We start from the raw sequence: 25,671 nt of genomic DNA, 5'->3' as shown, positions 1-25,671 counted from the left end.
GAGGGTAAGGACAGGTCTGCAGGGTCTAAGAGCTGCGATTTCAAACAGGGGGGCCAGGGAAGACTTCACTGAAAAGATGAAATTAAGTCAACACCTGGAAGAATGAAGGGGTAAAAGAGGCAGAAATCTGGGGTTTCTCAAGCCTGGGATGGGTGAGACAGCCAGGAGCCACAGCTGGGGAGGGGGGTGGCTCTCGATAGACGCTTGCTGGGATGACCACGAACAGACAACTCGCTGACTGAGAATACGAGTAATTACAACTATAATTTAAACAGAAATCACAGGTATAGTGGTTTTGTTCCTTGCACACAATGGTTTGGAATGGATAATCCCATAAGACACCAGGATATAAGGAAGAGGAAGGTGCCAGAAACCCACCTTGGCAGAGTCGGAGACATTGTCCCAGTACGGAGACGGGAAGTCCATTTGTCCCATCAAAATCTGGTCAAAAAGCACCTCCTGGTCATCGCCGCTTCTGCTCAGGTGAACAACAAAGAAAAAAACAACAAAAACCGAAACACTAAATCACAACTCCACGTATGTCTCCTTCTTCTTATGGGTGGAAGCCTGGTAAATGTGTAAAACGTGTGTGTTTAAGCAATTCCAAGTGTTCAATATGGAATTGTTCTGGCAAATTAAGAAAGCATAAGTCTTTAAAATTCTATGAGTCTTTAAAATTCATAATTCTAAAATTATGGAAGGCGTGTAACTTAGCATGCGCCACGTGGAAAAATCACAGCCACCACAAGCTAGGTTCTCATTGTGTTCTCCCTGTGGCTCCGTTGTGCAAGAGGACGGATGGCCACTCTGAAGGGAAAGAGGACCGCTCTGAAGGGAGAGAGGGCCTGTGGGTGCTGAACAGCAGGTCGCGGCCTTACCCATGACTGCTCTGAAGGGAGAGAGGGCCTGTGGGTGCTGAACAGCAGGTCGCGGCCTTACCCATGACCGCTCTGAAGGGAGAGAGGGCCTGTGGGTGCTGAACAGCAGGTCGCGGCCTTACCCATGACCGCTCTGAAGGGAGAGAGGGCCTGTGGGTGCTGAACAGCAGGTCGCGGCCTTACCCATGACCGCTCTGAAGGGAGAGAGGGCCTGTGGGTGCTGAACAGCAGGTCGCGGCCTTACCCATGACCGCTCTGAAGGGAGAGAGGACCGCTCTGAAGGGAGAGAGGGCCTGTGGGTGCTGAACAGCAGGTCGCGGCCTTACCCATGACCGGTCTGAAGGGAGAGAGGACCGCTCTGAAGGGAGAGAGGGCCTGTGGGTGCTGAACAGCAGGTCGCGGCCTTACCCATGACCGCTCTGAAGGGAGAGAGGACCGCTCTGAAGGGAGAGAGGGCTTGTGGGTGCTGAACAGCAGGTCGCGGCCTTACCCATGACCGGTCTGAAGGGAGAGAGGACTGCTCTGAAGGGAGAGAGGGCTTGTGGGTGCTGAACAGCAGGTCGCGGCCCTACCCATGACCGGTCTGAAGGGAGAGAGGGCTTGTGGGTGCTGAACAGCAGGTCGCGGCCTTACCCATGACCGCTCTGAAGGGAGAGAGGACCGCTCTGAAGGGAGAGAGGGTTTGTGGGTGCTGAACAGCAGGTCGCAGCCTTACCCATGACCAGTCTGAAGGGAGAGAGGGCTTGTGGGTGCTGAACAGCAGGTCGCGGCCTTACCCATGACTGCTCTGAAGGGAGAGAGGGCCTGTGGGTGCTGAACAGCAGGTCGCGGCCTTACCCATGACCGCTCTGAAGGGAGAGAGGGCCTGTGGGTGCTGAACAGCAGGTCGCGGCCTTACCCATGACCGCTCTGAAGGGAGAGAGGGCCTGTGGGTGCTGAACAGCAGGTCGCGGCCTTACCCATGACCGCTCTGAAGGGAGAGAGGGCCTGTGGGTGCTGAACAGCAGGTCGCGGCCTTACCCATGACCGCTCTGAAGGGAGAGAGGACCGCTCTGAAGGGAGAGAGGGCCTGTGGGTGCTGAACAGCAGGTCGCGGCCTTACCCATGACCGGTCTGAAGGGAGAGAGGACCGCTCTGAAGGGAGAGAGGGCCTGTGGGTGCTGAACAGCAGGTCGCGGCCTTACCCATGACCGCTCTGAAGGGAGAGAGGACCGCTCTGAAGGGAGAGAGGGCTTGTGGGTGCTGAACAGCAGGTCGCGGCCTTACCCATGACCGCTCTGAAGGGAGAGAGGACCGCTCTGAAGGGAGAGAGGGCTTGTGGGTGCTGAACAGCAGGTCGCGGCCCTACCCATGACCGGTCTGAAGGGAGAGAGGGCTTGTGGGTGCTGAACAGCAGGTCGCGGCCTTACCCATGACCGCTCTGAAGGGAGAGAGGACCGCTCTGAAGGGAGAGAGGGTTTGTGGGTGCTGAACAGCAGGTCGCAGCCTTACCCATGACCAGTCTGAAGGGAGAGAGGGCTTGTGGGTGCTGAACAGCAGGTCGCGGCCTTACCCATGACCGCTCTGAAGGGAGAGAGGACCGCTCTGAAGGGAGAGAGGGCTTGTGGGTGCTGAACAGCAGGTCGCGGCCTTACCCATGACCGGTCTGAAGGGAGAGAGGGCTTGTGGGTGCTGAACAGCAGGTCGCGGCCTTACCCATGACTGGTCTGAAGGGAGAGAGGGCCTGTGGGTGCTAAACAGCAGGTCGCGGCCTTACCCGCGGAATGGGGGGAAGCCACACAGCAGGATGTATGTGATGACGCCGGCTGCCCAGATATCCACCTTGAGACCATATCTGGAAAAGTAAACGGTATTAAGAGTTAGCGACATCAGGCCGGGACAAATAGATGCCACTTCCATTCCAAACCAAAACCAAACAAAATAAAGATATCCAACAACACATCCTAACCCCAAACTTCATGGTTAAGAAGTGGTTAAGAAAAAAACTAAAAATTAAAATTAAACTACTGCATGCCTGGGTCCATATCCAAATATGGAAAGGTGAATGGTTTCAGAAAAAAGGGTTTATTATATTGTTGTTGTTTTGCAATATGAAATAGACTCTGATTCGCAGAGACCCCGTGAGGCAGAGAGCTGCTGCATAGGGCTTCCTAGGCTGTCATATTTATGGGAGCAGATCGGGTCTTTCTCCTGCGGAGTGGCTGGTGGGTTTGAACCGCAGACCTTTCGGTTAGTAACCATATCAGAAAAAAAAGTTTATTCTAGTCCCCTAAATTTTGATTAGCTCCCTAATTTTATAAACAACAACACTGACATGGAGAATATTTTCCGATTTATAAAGCACTGACATCTGCTATCTTATTCCACCCCCCTCCCCGACAACCTTATAAATCGGGCAGGACTTACACTTCTGTGTATACTTCACAGAAGAGAAAACTGAGGTTCAGAGGGGTAAGAAATTTCACCAAGTTCAGACAATTAGCCAGTGGCAGAGCTGGATGCCACCAGAAACTTCAAGAGACAAACCAAAGTCTCTTTCCACTCCCTTCCAGGCGGTCCTCAGAGTAAGTCCAAGTTCAAAATTGTGGCTAAGCCCAAGGTCACACTGTGTGAGGGAGGTCACTCAAATCTGATAAATAAAGAAGTCCATGTGACCTCAAGGAGACCTGGTGGTGCAGTGGTTAAGCACTCAGCTGCCAACCAAAAGATAGGCAGTTTGAACCCACCAGCCGCCCCGTGGGAGAAAGATGTGGCAGTCTGCTTCCGTAAAGGTTCCAGCCTTGGAAACCCTACAGGGCTAGTTCTGCTCTGTCCTGTAGGGTTGTTATGAGTCAAAATCGACTCGACAGCAACAGGGTACTGGACAAGTAAGAATTAAATTAAGTGGGCTTAATCAGGCCAGTTGCCGTGGAATCAACTCTGACCCACAGAGGCCCTACGTGTGTCAGAGTAGAACTGTGCTACATTGTAAGGTCTTCCAAGGTGCCTCTTGGTGGACTTGAACCTCCAACCATTCAGTTAGCAACTAAGCACATTAATAGCCTGCACTACCCAGGGACTTCTTAAGTGAGCCTATAGAGGGTCCTTAAGGAGCCCTGGAGGCGCAGCCGTTAAGCCGTTGGTTGCTAACCAAAAGGTTGGCGGATCAAACCCATCCAGTGGGTCCATGGGAGAAAGACCTGGCAATCTGCTTCCATAAATATTACAGCCTAGAAAACCCTAAGGGGCAGTTTACTCTGTCACTTGGGGTCACTATGAGTCGGAATGGACTCCACAGCTCCCACCAACAAAAACATAGTAGGCCCTTAGCCCCTCCTGGTTAACACACTTGGCTGCTAGCCAAAAGGTTGGAGGTTTAAGTCCACCCAGAGGCTGCTCAGAGAGTAAGTCCTGGTAACCTGCTTCCAAAAAGTCAGTCATTCAAAACCCTGTGGAGCATCGTTCTGCTCTGACACAGGTGGGTCAGGATGAGTCAGAATCAACTCAACGGTGGCTGAAACCGAATGCAAGTATTAAGCCACCCCCTTTTCCCACCTCAGTCTAGGGTGGACGTTTCCATTCATCTGGTTCTGCTCACAGAAACCAGCAAACTCTCAGCGGCCCCCTGATGCCTGAATGCACTTGTACGCCTCAGAAAAATCAATGGATCCCCTAGAGGGCCAATAGCGGGAGTGGGAACGGACAATAGGGCCACAGAGAGCAAAACCCGAGGAGGCTGCCCTCACTGCAAAGAGCAATGTCTGTTTCTTTTATCTCCAAAAGCGAGTTAATCACCACTGCTGTATGTTTCTGTTAGCCAGCACATTTTTTACCCTGGGGTTAATAACTGCTCTTCTACCTTTAACAAAGACCAAATGGAAGCCTTAAATAAGATTGCGGTAATTGGCAACTTGATTGGAAAAACAGAGAAAATGGCTCAACTGTAAAAGTTTAAAAAGAGAGAGAGAGAGAATGAAGGAAACCTGATGGCTCTTCTGTGCGATGGCACAGAGCAGCACTACCGCTGATACTCGTGTAGCAGGCTGGCTCTTTTTTAACTGCAGCACTTATGATAAACAGACGCAAGAGAACCACTCACCCGGTTTCAGCAATGATTTCTGGAGCCACGTATGTCGGGGTGCCACAGACCGTGTACAGGGGCCCGTCCACAATGGTGGCCAGTCCGAAGTCACCCAGCTTGAGGGACTTGCTGCCGTCTTGGTGTTCATACACCTCAAACAGAAATGAGAAGCTTAAAGCCAAGAGTGCAAAAGATTTTACTTTTTTAAATAACATTTTACTATGTTTTTTGTGAAGGTTTACACAGCTGTTTAGGCTCCCATTTAACAATTTCTACACAAATTGTTCAGTGACATTGGCTACACTCTACACAATGCTTGCGCGTTCTCATTATTCCCATTCTGGTGGTTTTGTTTCCATTCATCTAGTTTCCCCACCCCCTTGCCTTCTCATCTTTGTTTTAAAGCAATTGTTGACCTTTTGGTCAAAAGCTTTCTTAAAGAAACAAAGGTCATTGTGATATGAATCTAATGAATTTTTAACAAAAAGTAAAAAAAAAAAAAACAAATCAGAATTTTATCTGGTTCTGCTCACAGAAACCAGCAAATTCTCAGTGGCTGATGCCTAATGGTGTACATAATGCACGTCCTTCTTTGCTGTTGTTGTTATGAGGTGTCGTGGGGTCAGTTTCAACTCATATCAACCCCAGGCGACAAAGCAGAACTGCCTCCGTAGGGTTTTCTAGGCTGTCTGGTCCTGTAAAGATTACAGCTTAGGAAACCCTACGGGGCTGTTCTGCCCTGTCACATGGGGTCGCTGAGTTGGAGTAGACTCCAGGGCGCCTGACAACAACAATCTTGACTGGAGCAGATCACCAGGTCCTTCTCTCAGGGAACCCCTGGGTGGGTTCAAACTGCCAACCTTCCAGTTATCAGCCCAGCGGGCTGTGTCTTCGGATTCCTGCAGATGGGACCAAGCTGAACCCTCAGCAGGCGGCTGCTTGTCACAGAGTGGACAACACACTCACGCCAAGGGGGCTACAGGGCTACTAAAACGTGACGTGGATCTATACTTACCAAAATGAGCTATTCTTGAGACCTGAGAACAGCAGGTTAGAGATCGGTTTGCATAGAACGTTCAAGAAAGAGAAAAAAGACGTGCAAGGAAAAATTCCGTAAGAATACAAAATGTCAGCGCGTTTGTCGCTGGGTGGTAGGGTTATGGGAGACTTCTCTTTCCCTTTTGCTTCGCTATATTTGATGTTTTCTACAGTTAAAACTGATTCGCATACAAAATGAAATGCAAAGTTATCCAGTCTATGAAAATAATTACTTCTTCCTCCTAATACATGAGGCTTTTCAAATGCAGTTAGTAAACGAACAAAAAATCTGTGCATCTATTGAAAATCCTTTGTTTTCAGTGCCTCAAGTTTCCAACGCGATCTATTTACGTGTTTTATTAATAACTGACAGGGATATTAACGCTTCACTTCGCCTGTGGCGATCTGAAAAGTTTTATCACATGTGGAGTCAGCATTCTGTCCAGGCTTCCTTATGAAGGCCGTAAGTCTCCAATCCTTTTACCCAACAAACCACAGAAGGGGATCCATGTTACTGTGAGGGGTGTTTATACTCCTTTAATCCGAGCCCAAGATCAAACCAAATGGATCTGCTCTTAAAAGGAAAAAAAAAAAAAGAAAGTATCCCAAACAACTTCTTTTATTTCAAAGGGAAGATCAAAGGGCATCTGGAGTTTTGATTCACTGCCTTCTATTGGAATCAGAAGATTGGAAAGAGGGAAGGCCCAGTAAAAGGCTAGTGTTTCCAGCAAGGCTGATCTTGGGGAGGTGTTTCAAGGAAATGGTGGCGTCGACCATGTATATCCAGGTAACTCATCCAGCAGGTCAGGCCTTGCCATCATCTATTACTTCTTGAGCAGCTCGGACCTGCTGCACAGCAGTGCCCACGTGCACACCCCTGGAGTGTCGTAACCATTCACACGCCACGTCTGCCTTCCTTTCCAAGAAGCGTGTTCACGTCTCATCACACTTCGGGCTACGGTGCCAACGCTCGACCAGCTAATCTGCAGCCTCAGCAATGAGCACTCGGAACTAGCTGCTCTGGCAGAAGCCGGCAGTGAGGGCCTCCTTGCTGGAGAGACCGTCTCTCTTCTGGACCAAAAATACTCTGACGTCTTCCCCCTCCTCATAGCAAGGAGCTTTTGTTCGTCCTGATGCTTTGTCCATGATCAAGTTTGAGCTGCCCTTGTGAGGAGTCCAGAGCTTGTGAGGTCACCTGCATTTGAGATGTGAGGACAGAGGCAGCCAGGTGACCCTCACAGATGCTGCCTTGACCAGCTGTCATCTGGGGTGGACACTGTCCTTCCTCCTTTATGAAGCAGCTGCTTAGCCCTGGACACCATGGACAGGTTTGGATTTGGGATTTTGAGGCGTTTGTTGTTGTTGGGTGCCGTTGAGTCGATTCTGACTCACGGTGGCCCTATAGGACAGAGGAGCACTGCCCCATAGGGTTTCCTAGGCTGTCATCTTTGCAGGAGCAGACTGCCACATCTTCCTCCCAGGGAGCAGCTGGTGAGTTCAAACCATCGACATTTCAGTTAGCAACCGAGGGCTTAACCGCTGCACCACCAGGGCTCTTTTGGAAGTATTAGAACTGCAAAACACAGTATTGTCTCCAGCCTAGATGTTCTCAAAAAGCCAAGACAAACCTGTTGCTATCGAGTCAATTCCAACTCATAGTGACTCTACAGGACAGAGCAGAACTGCCCCATAGAGTTTCCAAGGCTGTAAATCGTTAAGGAAGCAGAGTGTCACATCTGTCTCCCGAGGAGTGGCTGGTGGGTTTGAACCGCCAGCCTTTAATTTAGCAGTCAAGTGCTTAACCACTGCACCACCAGGGCTCCTTGGAGGTTCTCAGGCAGAAGAAATCCATGAATGTAGTCTCTAGTCATCCACGTGCCAAGCAAATGCTCTTCATGAAAAGAAACCTGAGATGGAAACACCCAGGAGATGACTGAGTTTATCTCCCAGACAGAGCGGAGCTGTTTACGTCCCTAATTCCACTTGGTCTCCAGTAAACCTTACAGAACGCAAAGTAGCCTCTGTCTGACGCTCTGCTGGGTCCAAACAGTCGCGGGGCCTGCGTTGCGAGGCGGTGCAGATTCTGACGTATGTGTCCCCGTTGATAATTGTTTGAAACAAATTTTGTGGCTTTTCCCCTAAACACAGTGTCTGTATCAGCTAACTTCACTCGAGTGTGACAAGAGCAGATGTTGGGGGCCCAGTTGTGAGTTACATCTTCACGCTGAGCACGGCTGTACAGGTCTCTCAGAGGCAGCAAAGGTTTTATTTTAGAGCGTCCACATTTTTAAAAATAATTTGCTTTATTTATTTTGCTTGTTGGTGAAAATACACACAGCAGAATATACACCAATTCAACAATTTTCATGTGTTCAATTCAGTGACATTGATGATTTCGTTCAAGTTGTGCAGCCATCCTCACGCTCCTTTTCTGAGTCGACACTCCCCCATCAACGGAAACTAAGCGTCCCGTCTGATACCAGGCACCTGCGTTTCAACAGCAGTTCCATCTAACATACACTCATACGCCAACGTCGGTGACATTTAACTGAGCCATTTGATCCAAAGCCTCAATCCCCACCACCTATGCTGTAGGACATTTGTTGTTGTTGGGTGCCGCTGAGTTGATTCTGACTCACGGTGGCCCTATAGGACAGAGTAGGACTGTCCCACAGGGTTTCCAACACTGTAAATCTTTATAGGAGCAGAAACGTTTCCATAGCTAAGATAAAAAGCACTAAAAAAACTACCTAAAATAAAGAAATGAACGCTACCTAAATGTAACAATGCTTCTAAAATAAACCAAAACCAATTTAAATAAAACACGTAAACCAGTTGCCATGGAGTTGACTCTGACTCACGGTGACCCCACGCGTGTCCGAGGAGGTGACCCCTACTCACGGTGACCCCACGCGTGTCCGAGGAGAGCTGTGCTCTGTAGGGTTTTCAACAGCTAATTTTTCAGAAGTAGATTGCCAGGCCTTTCTTCCAAGGCACCTTTGGGTGGACTTGAACCTCCAACCTTTTGGTTACCAGCTGAGTGCATGGACCACTGGCACCGCCCGGAGACTCCAAATAAAATACACAGAACCTATAATTAAAACGTTCTATTCACCTCTTTCATCACTTCTACAATGTCCCCTTTTTCCGCTTTGGAAATTCTATAGTAGAACCGTCATAAACACAAAGAGGTTAAAAACAGCTCTGGCGGCACAGTGGTTAAGCACTTTGGCTGCTAACTGAAAGGCAGGAGGTTTGAATCCACCAGCCACTCCGAGGGAGAAAGACCTGGCCATCTGTTCCTGTAAAGATTACGGCCTAGAAAACCCTATGAGGCAGTTCTACTCTGTCATATGGGGTCACTGTGAGCCAGAATCGACTCAAAGGCAGCGGGTTGGGTTAAAGAAGTTCAGAGACGCTAAGGAGAGACACTAGGAGCTTAGAGACAAAAGCCTGTTACATGTAATTGAAAACATTTCTAGACACAAGCACATTAGAAATACTTCAACAAAGTGTTTTTGCAGGTGAAGAGGAGTCCAGGCCTCCAGTCTGGAACTCTGGTTAACTAATGTCAGGCAGGGCAGGAAGCAAGGTGTTTTCTCTGTCAACACTTTCGGAGAACGCTACAGAAGAATAAATTTCAGGGTTTCCCTCCTTCAATGGACGTACGCCCCTCCCTCCTCAGACCAAACCAAAAACAAAAAAAACCCTTAGCGACCCTACAGGTCGGAGGAGAACCGCCCCATGGGGTTTTCTAGGCTGTGATCTTCACGGAAGCAGACTCCTACATCTTTCTCCCGAGGAGCCACTGGGTGAGTTCGAACCACTCACCCTTCAGTTAGCAGTGAGCACTTTAACCCCTGTGCCACCAGGCTCCTTTTTCTTCCTCACGGCCAGTGGAGTAATGAGCCTCACAACCGGGGTCACCACTGGCGTCTGCCGCAACCTAAGCTGCGTTCACCCTCAAGTCTTACCAAGCCAATTACAGAGGGCGTGGGAGCCCCTTTACAGATGTAATTAAAACTTTGTTAAAGTCACAGATTGCTAAATACATCTGCTTCAAACACACACACGTCCTCCCAAAACCATCTCCAGAGAAGTTATTTTCCCAAATGACAGCCATAAATCTGCTTTGAACTACGTTTTTAATTAAAAGTTAAACATCTGAAAAGCTTCTAACAACCCTACGTTTAAAACGCCGAGTCCCAGGCTTTGGGGACTTTGAGTGGATCCGACTTTGTTCACTAGCATTGCTCTTCCTCCTGACGTCTCCGGGAAGGAACCTTAACAGGTGACCCAGACAGGTGTGGACAGCCAGCTCCAGCAACAGGGCTCTGGGATGAGCAGAACTTTTTTTTCCCTAAATTTTATTAATTTTGTTGTTGTTGAGTATAAGCAGAACTTTTTGTGATAACTGTATTTTAAACCCTTTATAAAACATGAAAGGAGCCGAGGTGGTGCAGTGGTTAAGTGCTCAGGTGCTAACCAAAAGGTTGGTGGTTCAAACCCACCAGCCGCTCCGAGGGAGAACGATGTCCCCGTCTGCTTCCACAAAGATTTACAGCTTTGGAAACCCTATGGGGCAGTCCTACTCTGTCCTATAGGGTCCCTGTGAGTCGGAATCAACACCACGGCAATGGGTTTTTTTGTTTTTTTTTTAATATGACCCACACATGAAGTGACAGCACATTACTTGTCAGCCGAAGAATTTTCACAATGTGAAATATAATTTAATGTTCATTTAATGTTCTGTACATGGTCCCCCACATTTTAAACATGGAAGACTACTAACAAGACGGGGATTAGTGCAGATCATCTAGTATGTAGTGCCTTCCCTGTTTTAACTCAGCAATAAAACTCCGTGATGGTACAATGCTAATTGAATGTGGCTACACGGAACTGTGGGCTGCCATATGCATCCTATTACCATAAAGACTGTCAGTATTTTGTAAGCTACCCTTGTGATCACTGCAGATGGCTACAGCCAGAGAAGTTGTTCTCTAGGGTTTATTATATGGCTATAAAGACATCCCGTGATCTGACAGACTAAATGTGTTCAATGGCAACAATTAGGAAAAGGTTCCAGTTAGAAGCTTGAGGCGCGTCCTAGCCAGAATAGGTACAGCGAAAGGTCAGGTGTGTAGGCATGTGGGCACACTGGTATTTTACACAGGATTTTTCTTTTTTAAGAAGGGCTTCACTTTTTGTTTCTTTTTTCACTTGTTTGGGATTTAGCACTGGCTGGGACTCGTGAACAGTAGTTGTTTGGGCATACACTTGGCTTCCCTTGGATGGGAAACTGAGACCATTTGGAAAACTTGTTTGAAGAATAAAAGATTTAATATATAATCACAAAATGCAGATGGTGACCATAAAATAATATGAAAATTCAGACAACCTGAAGCCAGGCAAACGGTTTCTGGGATTCCCACAATCCTGAACTAATCGCTGACTGGTATAACAGACATGTTGGCGCAAGTCTAGCTCTGGGTGTTGTGATGACGTCAAGGAAAACCATGCTGAGATGTCAGCGGATCAGTTATTAGCAGCCACTGAAGTATTTTCCCAGAGGAGTCCAGCAGGTAGTAAAAATTATTTCGTAAAATAGAATTGAACAAAAGTGGCGTGAAATTGACAAAACCATGGAAAAAGGTCGATGTACTTTTTAGCAAACATGGTACCCCTTTAAAAGGACATAGACCTTCCTCTAGTCACGGTATTTGGTCTCTGTGATTCTTTCTAAGGAAAATGGATTAAATTCCAATCTTTAAGAAGTGAAATATAGCAACATTTAAAGCAGGGCATTGTTCTGCAAAATGTACTTTCCAGTCCACATGCTTCTAAACTAAACCCCTTGGGGAAAAAAATTAACACTCTAAATCCCCATTTTATACTCACATATAAAATCTTTATGAAATCAAGAGCTTAAAGAACTAATAAAAGTTGTTTAGAAGTCAGAAAGGGGCAAGTCTGAAGAGTGGTAACGATGTTAAAGGGAAAATTAAAATCCCTTTTCAAAGTATTACACCAGAGAAATAGGGGAAGGAGGAGGAGTGGGTGGAAACACCAGGGACCTGACTCTCATGGTCACGTAAAAGCAGTCCTGAGCTGTCTCAAAAGGACTTCCACGTGGCTGCAGTTAGTTAGGCAAACTCTGTCAGGAACTGTCCATCCTGGGGTTTTGCTAAAACTGTGGAAACCCAATACCACTGCAATTTTAAAAATTTCATTCCGTTTTCATCACGCAAGTTACGTAAGTCACTGTGGAAAAACTAGAAAAGACAAATAATTAGAGAGGAAAACATTCTGGAGTCTAGATTTCCAGAGCTTTCTCTCTCCTGCTTTTCTTTTGCCAATAGACAATATGTCATGAACATCGTCCGAGTGAATAAACATGTATCTACGTCATCATTTCAGTGGCTGATGAGTATTTCAGGGTCTTAATGATCACACAAATACTTTGTTTTTAAGGAGTCCTGATGGTGCAATGGTTAAGCATTCGGCTGCTAGCCGAAAGGTTGATGGTTTGAATTCACCCAGCAGCTCTGTTGGAGAAAGACTTGGCTACCATATTTTTATGAAAATAACGTGCACCTTCCACATTTGTTTACAGCAACATGTAAAAAAAATTAGCATAGTGGTGCTTACAGAAATACCTCATGGGGGAGGGCAAACAAACCTAGAAGGCATAAGTTATTTGCATAAAAACACGATTGATGCCTGCTCGCACAAAGATCACAGCCTAGAAGGCCCTAGGGGGCAATTCTACTCGTCAGGTGGGGCTGCTGTGATCTGAAATTGACTTGATGACAACTTTGCTGTCAGCTGTCCCCCGCTCAGCCCCCAACTCACAGCAACCCCATGCGCGACAGGGTGGGTTGTTGTGACTCGCTGAGTGTTCACTGGCTGATTTCTGGAAGTAGATCACCAGGCCTAAAAGCTTCACTGAAACCTGCTCAGCATCATAGCAACACACAGGCCTCCACGGACAGACGGGTGCTGGCTGTGCATGAGGTATGTTGGCTGGAAAGGGAACCTGGGTCTCCCCACGAAGGTGAGAATTCCACCACGGAACCCCTGACCCCACACACCTACCACCACTGCCGTTCACTGAACAACGGGGTGTGCCGGGCGTCACACGGAAGACTTCCGATGGTCCCCTTTGATCTTCACAACAACCTATGGATTTAGTATTTCGCTGATATTTCAGAGATGAGAAACTGAGTTGCAGAAACGTCAAATAACTTGCCCAAATGTTACGCGCTCAGTAAGTGGCAAGGTCAGAACTTAAACTCATGTCTGCGTTCAGGGCCCGGGATTCCAACCAGGGCATTCTCCTGCCGCCTCCCCATCATGCTGTTATTTAACTGACCAATGCCCTGATGTCAGCTGTTCCAATATATTTTGATTTTTTTCCATACAGAAAAGCACAAGATGAACCCCCGCATAAATGCAGACACATCTGATTTTCTCCCCCTTAGGTTACATTTCTAGTCTGTGGGTGGCTCAAACGGGTAGGGGCTCGACTACTAGAAAAAAGGCCGGAAACCTCCCGGAGGCACCTCAGGAGGCAGGTCTGGAGATCCGCTCCTGGAAGGTCCCGGCCTTGAAAACCCCAGGGAGCCGGCCTACTCTGTCACGGGGGCTGCGGGAGGTGGAATTGACTCTATGGGAACTGCCAACCACAGGGTACATTTCTGGAATAGCCTTACTTGGTCTGAGGGTACACATGTCATTTAAAGCTATGGCCTTTCAGAAAAGCTCCGTTAAGTTTCTTTTCTTCTAACACATGTGAGATTATCGGTATCTTCATTACTTTGCCAACCAAACCACACCAGTCGCCATCAAGCCGGTTCCCACTCACGGCGACTCCACGTGTGTCAGAGTAGAACTGGGCCCCACGGGGTTTCCAAGGGCTGATTTTTGGAAGGAGATTGCCAAGCCTTTCTTCCGAGGCATCTGTGAGTACATCTGAACTGTCAACCTTCTGGTTAGCAGCCGAGCACTAAACCGTCGCCAGTATTATGTATTATTATTTTTAACCTTGGCTAGACCAGTAAGACTATGTCGTTTCAAGTGAAACCAACTGTATTATTTAAGTCCTTGGTGACAGGGATGAATCGTGGACCAGACAGATGCAGACCAACTAAGGAAGCACCCCTTACACCATGTCTTTTTCTCCCTGGTAGAATCACGGTTTTGAAGAAGGGCCCACAGGGAAAGACGTGCAGAGTGGAACATGACTGTATAAATAACGCGCTGGGGAAACGTTGCATTTATTCTATTTCCACTCAGTTTCACCCAAATTCTGAGAGCGGAACTTTCTTCCAAACACTCACGAAAGATCACCGAGCAGCCTCCACCTGGAAACTTCAGTGACCGTGCCACCTGTAGTAAAGGCTGCTTCATTTTCCAACAGGTCTAAGTGGTACAAAGTTTTTCTTACACCACGTCCACATCTCTCACCTGTCAGCGTCTGCCTTCTCTTCTGTTATACTTCAGTGCCCTTAAATGCGGCACGAAGAAGTTCTCCGTCTTCCACTTGGCAGCCTTTTGTGTTTTGGTGAGCACCACGTGCTTCTTCCTCCACCCCTTCTCTGGGCAAAGCCTCGGCCCTGCTCCCTCAGCAGAGGGACAATGCGTGTCATCAAGGAAGAGCACCCCCTTGGCGGTCAAACTCTCTGAGTTCACACTGAGGGCGAGCGAGGTGGTTCAGTGCCAGAAGTCTCACCTTCCACGCAGGAAACCTGGGTTTGATTCCCACTCAGTGCAGCCCCCACCCATCTGTCCCTGGAGGCTTGTGTGTTGCTATGATGGTGGACAGGGAAAGGCCTGGAGAGCTGCTTCCCAACATCAGCCAGTGGACCACAAAGGTCTGATGTGCAACTGATCACGGGGATGGCGCAGGGCCAGACGGCATTTTGTTCTGTTGTGCGTGGGGTCGCCATGAGTCGGGCCCATTCGAGGAGAGCTGATGACAAAGTCACATTTGTATTTTTGGCAGACATGTCCCACTGAAACTCACACTGAGCTCAGTCAGCAAACAGCCTGTGACCTGCCATCAGGCCAGGCCTTCCTGTTACTGCTCTCCTGTAATGACCGGTAACCTAAGTACCCCATGCCACTTAATCCATAGGGATCCATGCTTATCTCTAAAGAGGCTTGGTGGAGCAAACGGTTAAGCCTTCGCTGCTAACTGAAAGGTCGGTGGTTCAAATCCACCCAGCGGCTCCTTGGGAGAAAAATGGGGTGATCTGCTCCCATAAAGATTATAGCCTAGAAAACCCCATGGGGCAGTTCTCCTCTGTCCCATGGGGCCTCTATGAGTCGAAAATCAACTCAACGGCACCTAACAACACAACAACAGAGGGTCAAAGATATTTCTGAATCCCAGTTCTGTCCTTTGATATCATACATCTTCAGTTCGCTGGTGATGCTGATTTGGGTCAATAGCAGGCTCATGCAAGGTCGCTGGATCTCTTCCTTTGGGTGACCCCAACCACTAATCAACGCATTTCAGTGGCTCCAGTTCTGAGCATAGTAGGCTGACTGCAAATCCACCCAGCTCTGTTACTGCCCACGACCTCTACGTGCGGGATTCCTGCAGCCCTCCTCCTATCTACCAGTCTGGTTAGCTGTCCTATCCCAGAACGGAGTGACGACCACAGAGTCGAGGGATGAAAGCAGAAGGAAACCTGCTTCCTCGTAAGTTTGGTTTGAGTTGGAAGCTCAGAAGAGCTGGAGGCACCATCTTTCACTGTCACTTGAGGTGAAGAGGAGTAACTGCCATCCAGTCAGCCCCTGACTCATGGCAAACCCGTGCATAATGGGACTGGATCACTGTGATCTACAGGGCTTCCACTGGCTGATTCTCAGAAGTAGATCACCAGGCTTTTCTTCCTAGTCTGCCTTAGTCTGGAAGTTTACTGAAAACCTGCTCAGCATCACGGCACACACAAGTCCCTGCTGACAGAGGGGTGGTGGCTGCAGGTGAGGTGTGCTGTCTGGGTCTCCCGCATGGAGGGTGAGAGTTCCACACTGAGCCACCACTGCCCCAGGCAGCTGCTGTGCTGTTGCCTTCGAGTGGGCTCGGACTCACAGCAACCCCACGTGACAGAGCAGAGCTGCCCCATAGGGTTTCCTAGGCTGCCATCTTCATGGGAGCAGATCGTGGGGTCTTTCTTCCCCAGAGCTGCTGGGTGGGTTGACTCCCCAGCCTTTCAGTTAGGTGAGCGCTTAACCATTGCACCACCAGGGATCCTTATTGCTTGCTGCTAGATAAAACCAATTTAGTAAAAACAAGGGCCGTGGAGCCGTGCGTGTCATTGTGGGCAGCTAGGAGCAGGCGCGAACACCTGGACTGAGAGTTTCTGAACGAAATCTCTAACCCAGAGAGGCAGGTTCTCCCAGGGAGGGCTGCGGGTGGGGGGAAAAAGACTTTTGAAAATAAATTCTTGTTTTTTGAGAACATTACTGTGTTTATTTCTAATAAAAACTAGTTATGTAAGTTATATTTTTGTCAGGGAAGACTGTAAGTTGCTGAAGGAGGTCGTATCTGAGAACACATTTTCAAAGACCCACCCGGCTCCTGGAAGAAAACCAGGCTGCCCACCCGGCTCCTGGAAGAAAACCAGGCTGCCCACCCGGCTCCTGGAAGAAAACCAGGCTGCCCACCCGGCTCCTGGAAGAAAACCAGGCTGCTCCCGACGGTTTTTGCTGCCGTGGGTACCAGCCCGCCATCTAGTGGTGAGTCTTGTAAACTGCAGGCGTTCGACCTTAGTAACCAAAACCAAAACCTGATGCCGTGGAGTCCTATAGGGTCGCTATGAGTTGGAATCGACTCGACGGCAAAGGGTTGTTTTTTTAGGGGTGTGTATGTTTATTGCTGTGCCCAGTTCCTTCTAGTGCCTGGCCCAAATATTTCTTGAATAACTATTGACACTGAATTTCTGATTCCACTTAAGTGAACAGAGGAGTGGTGAGGAACGAGAGAAAAAAGGGTAAATGCTCCTCATAAAAGCAGTGAGGGGGGCAGTTTTTTATGTGTGTGTGTGTGTGTGTGTATATGTGTATACATATGGGTGTGTGTATGTGTGTGTATAAATATATACATGGGTGTGTATATATGTGTGTGTGTGTGTGTGTATGTATATACGTTGTTGTGTGCCCTCAAGTTGATTCTGACTCACCGTAACCCTATATGACAATGTAGAACTGCCTCACAGAGCTTCCTAGGCTGTAATCTTCTTTACAGGATCAGATTGCCAGGTCTTTTCTCCCACTGGTAGGTTCAAACCACCAACCTTTCGGTTAGCAGCCAAGCACTTAACCATTGTGCACCAGGGATCCATAAATACACAAATAAACAAGCATAAAAACAATCATGAAGGACGATTAAACAACTAGAGATGCTCTTTTAGAATGACTTGGCTCACTTTTCATGAGCTCCCTATCTCTGGGGAAACAGTGAGTGTTCTGCACACAAGTGAATCAGAATTTATATAGAGAGAGAGCGCCCTGGTGGTGCAGTGGTTACAAAACAGGCTGCTAACCAAAAGGCCCACAGTTCGAATTCACCAGCTGCTCCTTGAGAACCCTATAGGGCAGTTCTACTCTGTCCTATACAGTCGCTGTAAGTCAGAACCATCTCGACAGCAACGGGTTTGGTTTTATATGTATGTACATGTGTATATATGTATATGTATGTATATAAAAAACCCATTGCCGATATATATATGTATGTATGTGTATATATATATATATTTCACATTCTCAAATTAGAGAAGAAAGGGAAAAAGGAAAGAAAGAACTTTTTTTTCTTTTGGGGTAATTTCAAGTGAAATATGTCCAAGTGAGCACATAACTTGAAAAGTACCCTGCCAGTTGTAATTTTAGTGAAAGTGCACCTCTACCACCTTTTACGGCACTTGTAGAAACAGATAACGCTCTGGTGAGCAGCCAGCGAACAAGAACTACACGGCACAGAGCTGCCAAGGGGATTGGAGCTTCAGTTTTCAATCGCTGGGTTTTCAGAGCCTAGGGGAGCTTTTAAACAAAGATCCAGCTGTAAGCCTGTTCCCGCGACACCACCCTACATAATTCCGGATGTAGGAATAATGACTGCAGAAGAAGGAAAACTGCTGCCCTTTACAGGGGCAACTACGCAGACGAGAATGTTCAGGCTGCTTCTGGGATGTGGAATTCGAGGGTAATGAAGTCAGAGCTTGGTCATCTGACCTCAGCTGCCTTCACTAGCTGGCAGCTACAAGACTGCTAACATATTGCAAAGAACTAATAATACTCGCTTGTGTACTTCCTCCTTGAATGCCCGGCTTCCTTCCTGAATGTGGACTCCATGAAGGCTTGTGACTTTCTTGTTCCCTGGTACGGTCAGTATCTGGCACATGGCAAGCCCTCAATAAGCTCCTCTCCCTAATTCAGAGTTTATGTAGTCTAGATGAAGACCCTCAATGAGACGGACTGACACAGTGGCTGCAACAATGGGCTCAAACACAGCAACGACTGCGAGGGTGGAGCAGGACTGGGCAGCGTTTCATTCTGTTGTGCACAGGGTCACCGTGGATCGGAACCAACTTGACAGCACCAAACAACAGCTGGTTCAGAGCCTGGGTCTGGAGTAGGTCAGAACTGGGTTGGGATCAGGGCTTCGAACCGGTTCATTCTGGTTCAACCCTCTGCTGAGAATTTGGATTTCCACCCCAGATATACTGAATCAGAATCTGCATTCTAACAAGATCCCCGGGTGATTCCTATGTATAATAAATTTTGAGAGGCAATGCTCTACCGTGGTTCTCAGAACTGGTCTCTAACCAGCAGCATTAGCACCCCTGGAACTTGCTAGAAATCTCAGCTCTTCCACTGATGAGCTGTTTCACTTCGGGCAGTACCTCCTAGCTAGTCCAGTTTCTTTATCTGTGAAATGGGGCAGTGACAGAACTTGTTGTTGGGTCGTGGAGTCGCTTCTGGCTCACAGTGACCCCATGTGACACAGTACAATTGCCCCACAGGGTTTTCTAGGCTGTAACCGTTAAAGGAGCAGATCGCCAGGTCTCTGTCCCACAGAGTCACTGGGTGGGTATGAACCGCTGACCTTTGGCTTAACTGTTGTGCCCCAAGGGCCCCTTTTACCCCCATGGTTATTGTGAGGACTCAAGGGGGCCGAGCACAGAGGCGGTTCTGGATAGCAGCGGCCAGGCTCAGCCTTTATTGTGCACCAGGAACTGGGCCGCTCATCTGCTTTTGAGCGTCAGCTTGCACTGGAATCCCCCCGGGCGTTTGCTGTACTGCGGGTTTTCCTGCCCTGTCACCAGATTCTGACTCGGGAGAGCTGCAGGGGGGCCCACAGTCTGCATTTTTAACAGACATCTGGGAGTAATTCTGGCACAGGGGGTCTCTGGACCACACTTGGAGAAGCACTGCTTTAGAAAGAAAACCCTCACTTCCCGGGTTTCTGAAGGGATGGGCAAACGAGCAGGAGAGCTGGGATCCCATTTAATGCAGGATGCTTAGAGTTAATGAATAACTTCATCTTTGGGGAAGAAATTAAATAGATTTTATTAAAATTCCAGCCTGAACAGCCAGCAAAATTTATGTTACTCCCTTTTACCAGTGACAGCTGCCCCCTTGTGTTTTCAGCTTCGTGGACTCTCCCTCAAACTACGCTATCCCCATTAATTACCAGGCTGGGAGGACCCGCATTTGCTTGTGTGGAGAACTCTCAACGTTTCCCCAGTGAAAAGCAATACACCATGTGGTTCTAAAAAGAATGTCTCTGTTCTTTAATCTTTCTTCTTCATGATTATATTTATGCCTGGGGAGGGGGGCTGACGTCTTTAAAACCCATTCTGATTTATTTCTCTTGGATTACAGATCATATTACCAGTTACGGCTGTGCTGACCCAGCTCATGGGCACCCAGCGTGTATCAGAGTTGAACTGTGCCCCACGGGGTTTTCAAGGCCTTTGCCAGGCCCTTCTTCTGAGGCACCTCTGGGTGGACTTGAACCTCCAAACTTTTGGTTTTCAGCAGAGTGTGTTAACCATTTGCTCCATGCTGGGACTCCTTAGATCCTATTACTGAGGTGTAAAGTTGGGAGACTAAGAAATTCTAAAACGGCTTTCTTTTTTTTCCCCCCAAGTAACAACTTCGTAGCATAAAAATGCTATAGATAAATAATGTTAAGTGCGAACGCTCTTGGCCACGTAGCCGAAGGCGTTAACCGCAGCCTGGAGCTGTCACTCACACGCACGCCTGGTTTTTATTTGCTACTAAGTTAGGTGGTCTTCATGGCACACTCACTCTTACAGATCAGCCTAAGAGGCTAATTTCCAGCCAGACACACCGAACACCGGCTGGAAACTTGCCATGAAGATAAAATGTTTAAAAAGAAAGATTCTATGGAAGAATCCTGAGCAAAAGGGGGAAAACATAGAACAGAATTTCAAATCCTCATGGAATCCAGACTTCCTGGAGCCACTGAGGATAGACAAGCCCCTGAAACTATTGCCCTGGAGTATTTTTTTATTGCACTTCAGGTGATGGCTTACAGAGCAAATTGGGTTCTCATTAAACAACTGGTGCACATATTGCCTTGTGACGCTGGCTGAAAATCCCATGAAGTTTCAACGCTCTCCCCTTCTTGACCTTGGGTTCCCCACTACCAGCTTTCCTGACCCCTCCTGCCTTCTTGTCCTTGCCCCTGGGCCGGTGTGCCCATTTAGACTTGCTTTGCTTTTGGGCCTGTCTAATCTTTGGCTGAAGGGTGAACTTTAGGAGTGATTTTTTTTTTAGTACTGAGTAAAAAGGGTATCCGGGGACCAGACTCTCAGGGTTTCTCCAGTCTCTGGCAGACCAGTAAGTCTGGTCTTTTTTTTGTGAATTTGAATTTTGTTCTGCATTTGCCCTGAAATAATTTTTATACCTTAAACCAAAAATATCCCCTGAAGTCTTCCTTAAACCAAACAATAGTTAGCTTAGCCAGTAAAGAATGTCTGCCTTGAGCACTGTGCTCTTTTAAAGAACTCTCTATGTGGGAAACCCTGGTGGCGCGGTGGCTAAGTGCTATGGCTGCTAACCAAGAGGTCGGCAGTACAAATCCACCAGGCGCTCCTTGGAAACTCTATGGGGGCAGTTCTACCCTGTCCTATAGGGTCGCTATGAGTCGGAATCGACTCGAGGACAGTGGGTTTGGTTTTGGTTTTTGGATGTGGGATCAAATTGACAACAGCAACTGAAAGTTCAGGTAGGAATCTTAGGGGCAGTGAGTTTATGTCAAAAGGGAGGGTGAGGATGGTTATACGGCTGGAAGGATGTAGTCAGTGTCACTGAATTGTACACGCACAAACTGTGGGATCGGTGTACCTTATGCCGTGTATACTTTCAACAACAATAAAAGCAAAACAAGTTTTTAAAACGAAAGAAGGAAAAGAAATATTTGTACTCATTCCTGAGTGCTCGAAACTCAAGACGCCCTAAGGTGGCATCGCTCTTACCAGCAGGTTCTCCGGCTTTATGTCTCGGTGGACGATGTTGAGGCTGTGCAGGTATTTGATGGCACTGGCCAGGTTGTACAGCATCCCACTAGCGTCTCGCTCGGTGTATTTGTTGGTGGAAGTGATGGCATCGAAAAGGTCTCCTCCCTGAGAAGAGGGAACAGCCCGTTAGCAGAGGGGCCTGACAGACTGTGCAGGGACTGAAGAACGGACGACTGGTCTGGGCTCCCGGGGGCTGCCAGCCGCTGTGTCCCGAAGACCACAGACACTATGGTGATTGATCTCTCCACAGCGGGAAGCCAGCGGCGTCTCCTCCGGAGCAGGTGGCATAATCAGAACCCAAAGAAATGGAAACATCAGGCTTATTCCAAGCAGTTGTTCTGTATGCATATATACAAAAAGCAAATGGCTCGAACTAGTCTAGTTATAGTGAGGCTTATAAAGAGAAGAGGAGGCAGAAGAATAGAAGGCCAACCACTGGCTAATCTTAACATGATTGACTGACCCCTGTCCCCCCCCTTTACTGAGATCAGCTGGTATCCTGTCATGAGGTGGTCTCTGGCTGGGCTGCTAAAATTTTGGCCCTCAGTCCACCTGTGGAGCCCTGGTGGCACTGTGGTTAAGGGCCACGGCTGCTAACCAAAAGGTCGGCAGTTCAAATCTACCAGCCACTCCTTGGAAACCCTGTGGGGCAGTTCTACTCTGTCCTATAGGGTTGCTATGAGTCGAAATCGACTCAAGGGCTATAGTTTTCTTTGGATTTTATCCACCTGTGGGCAGGATACCTTTTGAAATTTAAATTGAGTAAGCCTAGAGTCTTTTTTCAAAAGGAACCCTGGTGGCAAAGTGTTTAAGCGCTCAGCTGCTAACTAAAAGGTCAGCGGTTGGAACCCACGAGCAGCTCTGAGGGAGAAATCCTAGTGATCTGCTTCTGTGAAGACTACAGTCTAGAAAACCCTTTGGGGCAGTTCTATTCTGTCACATGGGGTCACTTGACAGCAAAGGTTTTTTTTTTTTTAGTCTTTTCCATTAAATCATCAGGTAATGATTTTGTTGTTGACTGTCCTTTTCTAGCAGGAAGAGACAAATTCGTGTTGCTGTACAGCAGCTCCTGGTGGGGGGAGTAGGGGCACCAATGCCTTTGCAGTTTGGGTCAGGCCTTTTTTTTTTTTTTCACAGTTAATATTTGGTTCCATGGGTAAGAAAAAAAACCTTAAAATCAAAGATGTCTGTTATTCATGTTTCTCTTTGACAACCCCCAGACACCAGCACAGCCAGAGAGGAGGAGGCTGAGCTGGGTCCGAGGGCAAAGCCGGGTGGTGGCATTCCAGTACTAGGTGCCTCAGACCCATCCATGTTCAAACTTACAGTCCCAGACTTCCCCCAGTGAGGCAGGCAACCCTGCAAACAAACTGTTCTACTGCCTGTGGCATTATTCAGACACACACGTGCACACACACACACTCACGCATGCACACATGTGCACACCCACACACGCACACATATACACAAGGCACTCATGTGCACACCCACACACGGACATATGTGCACACACTTGCAGGCATGCACACACGAACACACATATATACACACAGGCACCCATGTATACACACGAACACACATACACAGACATGCGTGTGCACACACTCGCAGGTGCACACATGCACGCACATGCAGTCACACACACACACACAAGCACGCACGCACACATGTGCACACACACACCTTCATGCACACACAAAGCCCTCCATGGGAGTGGGCATTGTGTTTTCTTCAACAAAATTTGCACCTTTGTAAGGAGCAGAGAAGGAATTTAAAAAAAAGGGACCTGATATTGTCATTCCAAAGATGAGCCAGAAAAGGAGGTAGGAGGGGAGGAGGGTGGAGAAATTTCAAAGACAGTTTTCTAGGGTTGTTATGCAGCTGAACTTTTGTTTACCTCGTGCCTTGCTAATTTATTGTAATTTGATGACAGAGAATGATTTTAGGGTCCAATTTTAGTCCCATTTATTGAAAACCCTTGCAGAGAACTTGGGTCTGACTTACTAGCAATGTTCGAATCATTCCTGCATATAACGCAGCCACCCACTGAGGACAGGAGCGAGCTGTTCATCTCTTCGCTAAGGTCCTAAGGGGCCCCATTCTCTTTATAAATAGCAAAAACAAAATACAGCGCTTGTTCGCTGACGGTTTTCAAATCTCACTGTCTGGTCTGAAGCCTCTGCTGCTGCAGCTGCTGCCAAGTTGGCCCCTGGCTCTTGGTGACTCCACGCACAACGGAAGGAGACACTGCCCCGTCCTGCGCCAGCCTCATGATCAGTGGCTGACTCGTCCCTTGTCATCTGTACGGTTTTCACTGGCTGATTTTCGGAAGTAGATGGCCAGTCCTTTCTTCCTAGTCCGTCTTAGTCTTGAAGCTCCGCTGAAACCTGTTCAGCATCATAGCAACTTGCCAGCCTCTCCTGCAGACAGGTGAGTGGCCGGGAACAGACCCTGAGTCTCCTGCCTGGAAGGCGAGGACTCTCCCACTGATCCACCACTGCCCCTTGACGCCTGTCACCCTGGACAATCTCCGTTCTGTAAGGCATCTCCCACTGTCCGCTCAACCTCAGCAGTTCCCCAACCAAACCCACACTCTGTCTTCACAGTGAACTTCCTCCCTCTCGGCTCGCACTGATCTCCAAGGCAAGGCTGCTGTGCACAGTTCTGTGAGTTTTTCCTGGCCACTCCGGGAGGCAGGACTTTCACTGCGTACGGGAATAACACCACTGGAGTTACACAGTACAACATGTATGTGGCTGTGTATGGGGACCCTGCAAAGACTCAAGGAGTCCTGGTGGTGCAGCAGTTAAGTGCTCATCTGTTAACAGAAAGGTTGAAGGTTTAAACCCTCCCAGTGTCTCCTCAGGAGAAAGACCTGGTGATCTGCTCCTGTCACGATTACAGCCTGGGGAACTGCGTGGGGAACCGCGTGGGGCAGTTCTTCTCTGTCACATGGGGCCGCGCTGGGAGCTGGAATCGAGGGCACCCAGCAATACGCCGCCACCATGGTCCTGGTCATGCAGACCCCCAGACACCCTGTGATCTCCTTTCCTCTTCACCCTCCAAGACTCGGGGAGCCCTACACGTCCTCTTCCAGGCCTGTCTCGTATCCGTCCTCTGGTCCGTCCTCACCCACCCAGTGAAAGTTCTTGCCGCACAGACGTAAATCCCGGGACTGCTGTCATGGCGCCTCACGAGCAGCGCTGCTCCCACGACTCTTTACCCAAATGCCCCCAACAGCTCACCTCGGTGTTTCTTTCCCTCCTCAAGAAATCATACTCCTCTCCCAACGCCTGTTCTCCCCCAGCCTTCGACTTTTCTAATCTTATCTCTACCCAACCCCAAAGACAAGTTCCTGTAGAGTCAGCTCTGCGGCGTGGCGGCCCCACACGTCCGAGTGGAACTGTGCTCCATAAGGCTTTCGACGGCTGATTTTCGGAAGTAGGTCGCCAGGCCTTTCTTCTGAGGTGTCTCTGGGTGGACTCCAACACTCTCCAGCCTTTTGGAAAACAGCTGAGCAAGGTAACCATTTGCACCATCCATGGACAACACCACTATGTAGACTGGTGATTTTTATTTATTTTATATATATACACATATACACACACACACACATATACACACATACGTATATACATATGTGTCTGTGTAGTTTTTGTTTGGGTGACTACTTAACTCTTCAGTTAGATTAAAATAACAGAAAAGGCTTGAAAGAATATAAATTGATGAAAACTAAACATTCAGTTTTTTTAAATTACAAATCACAGAGAATTTCAAATGAACACAAATGTAGAGAGAAGACGTGAAATACTTTCACCAAGATTTACCAGTTATAGTTAACACGGAACACAGAACACAGTAGCCCCAGAGCTAAAGTCATTCCTGAAGCCCACCCTTCAGACAAAGATTAGACTTGACTATAAAACATAAAACAATACTGGTGAAGAGTGTGCTTCTTAGTTCAATTAAATACACGAGACCAGATGGGGGGCTCCTGTCCAGAGGCAGGATGAGAAGGCAGGAGGGGAAAGGAACTGGTTGGATGGACATGGGAAACCTGGGGCGGAAAGGGGGGAGTGTGCTGTCACATTGGTGTCACGTAACAATATGTGTGTAAATTTTTGTATGAGAAATTAAATTG

The 25,671-nt window shown here is 48.1% G+C and overlaps 1 protein-coding gene across 4 annotated transcripts in view; it reads right to left on the bottom strand.

Annotated features, from left to right (window-relative positions):
* The window catches only part of DCLK1 (doublecortin like kinase 1), a 406,473-nt gene that overhangs the window by 50,984 nt on the left and 329,818 nt on the right, over positions 1-25,671 (bottom strand). For all 4 annotated transcript variants that reach the window (XM_010589360.3, XM_023547224.2, XM_010589358.3 and 1 more), the window contains 4 exons: positions 21,489-21,635; positions 4,957-5,090; positions 2,635-2,712; positions 379-475 (listed from right to left, as the gene is read on the bottom strand). In XM_010589360.3, the coding sequence (XP_010587662.1) occupies positions 379-475; positions 2,635-2,712; positions 4,957-5,090; positions 21,489-21,635 (456 nt within the window). The remainder of the gene's footprint in view (positions 1-378; positions 476-2,634; positions 2,713-4,956; positions 5,091-21,488; positions 21,636-25,671) is intronic.

The sequence above is a fragment of the Loxodonta africana genome, chromosome 17 (genome assembly GCF_030014295.1).
Source record: "Loxodonta africana isolate mLoxAfr1 chromosome 17, mLoxAfr1.hap2, whole genome shotgun sequence".
Lineage (NCBI taxonomy): Eukaryota > Metazoa > Chordata > Mammalia > Proboscidea > Elephantidae > Loxodonta > Loxodonta africana.
This window is presented reverse-complemented; position numbering and strand designations above follow the sequence as displayed.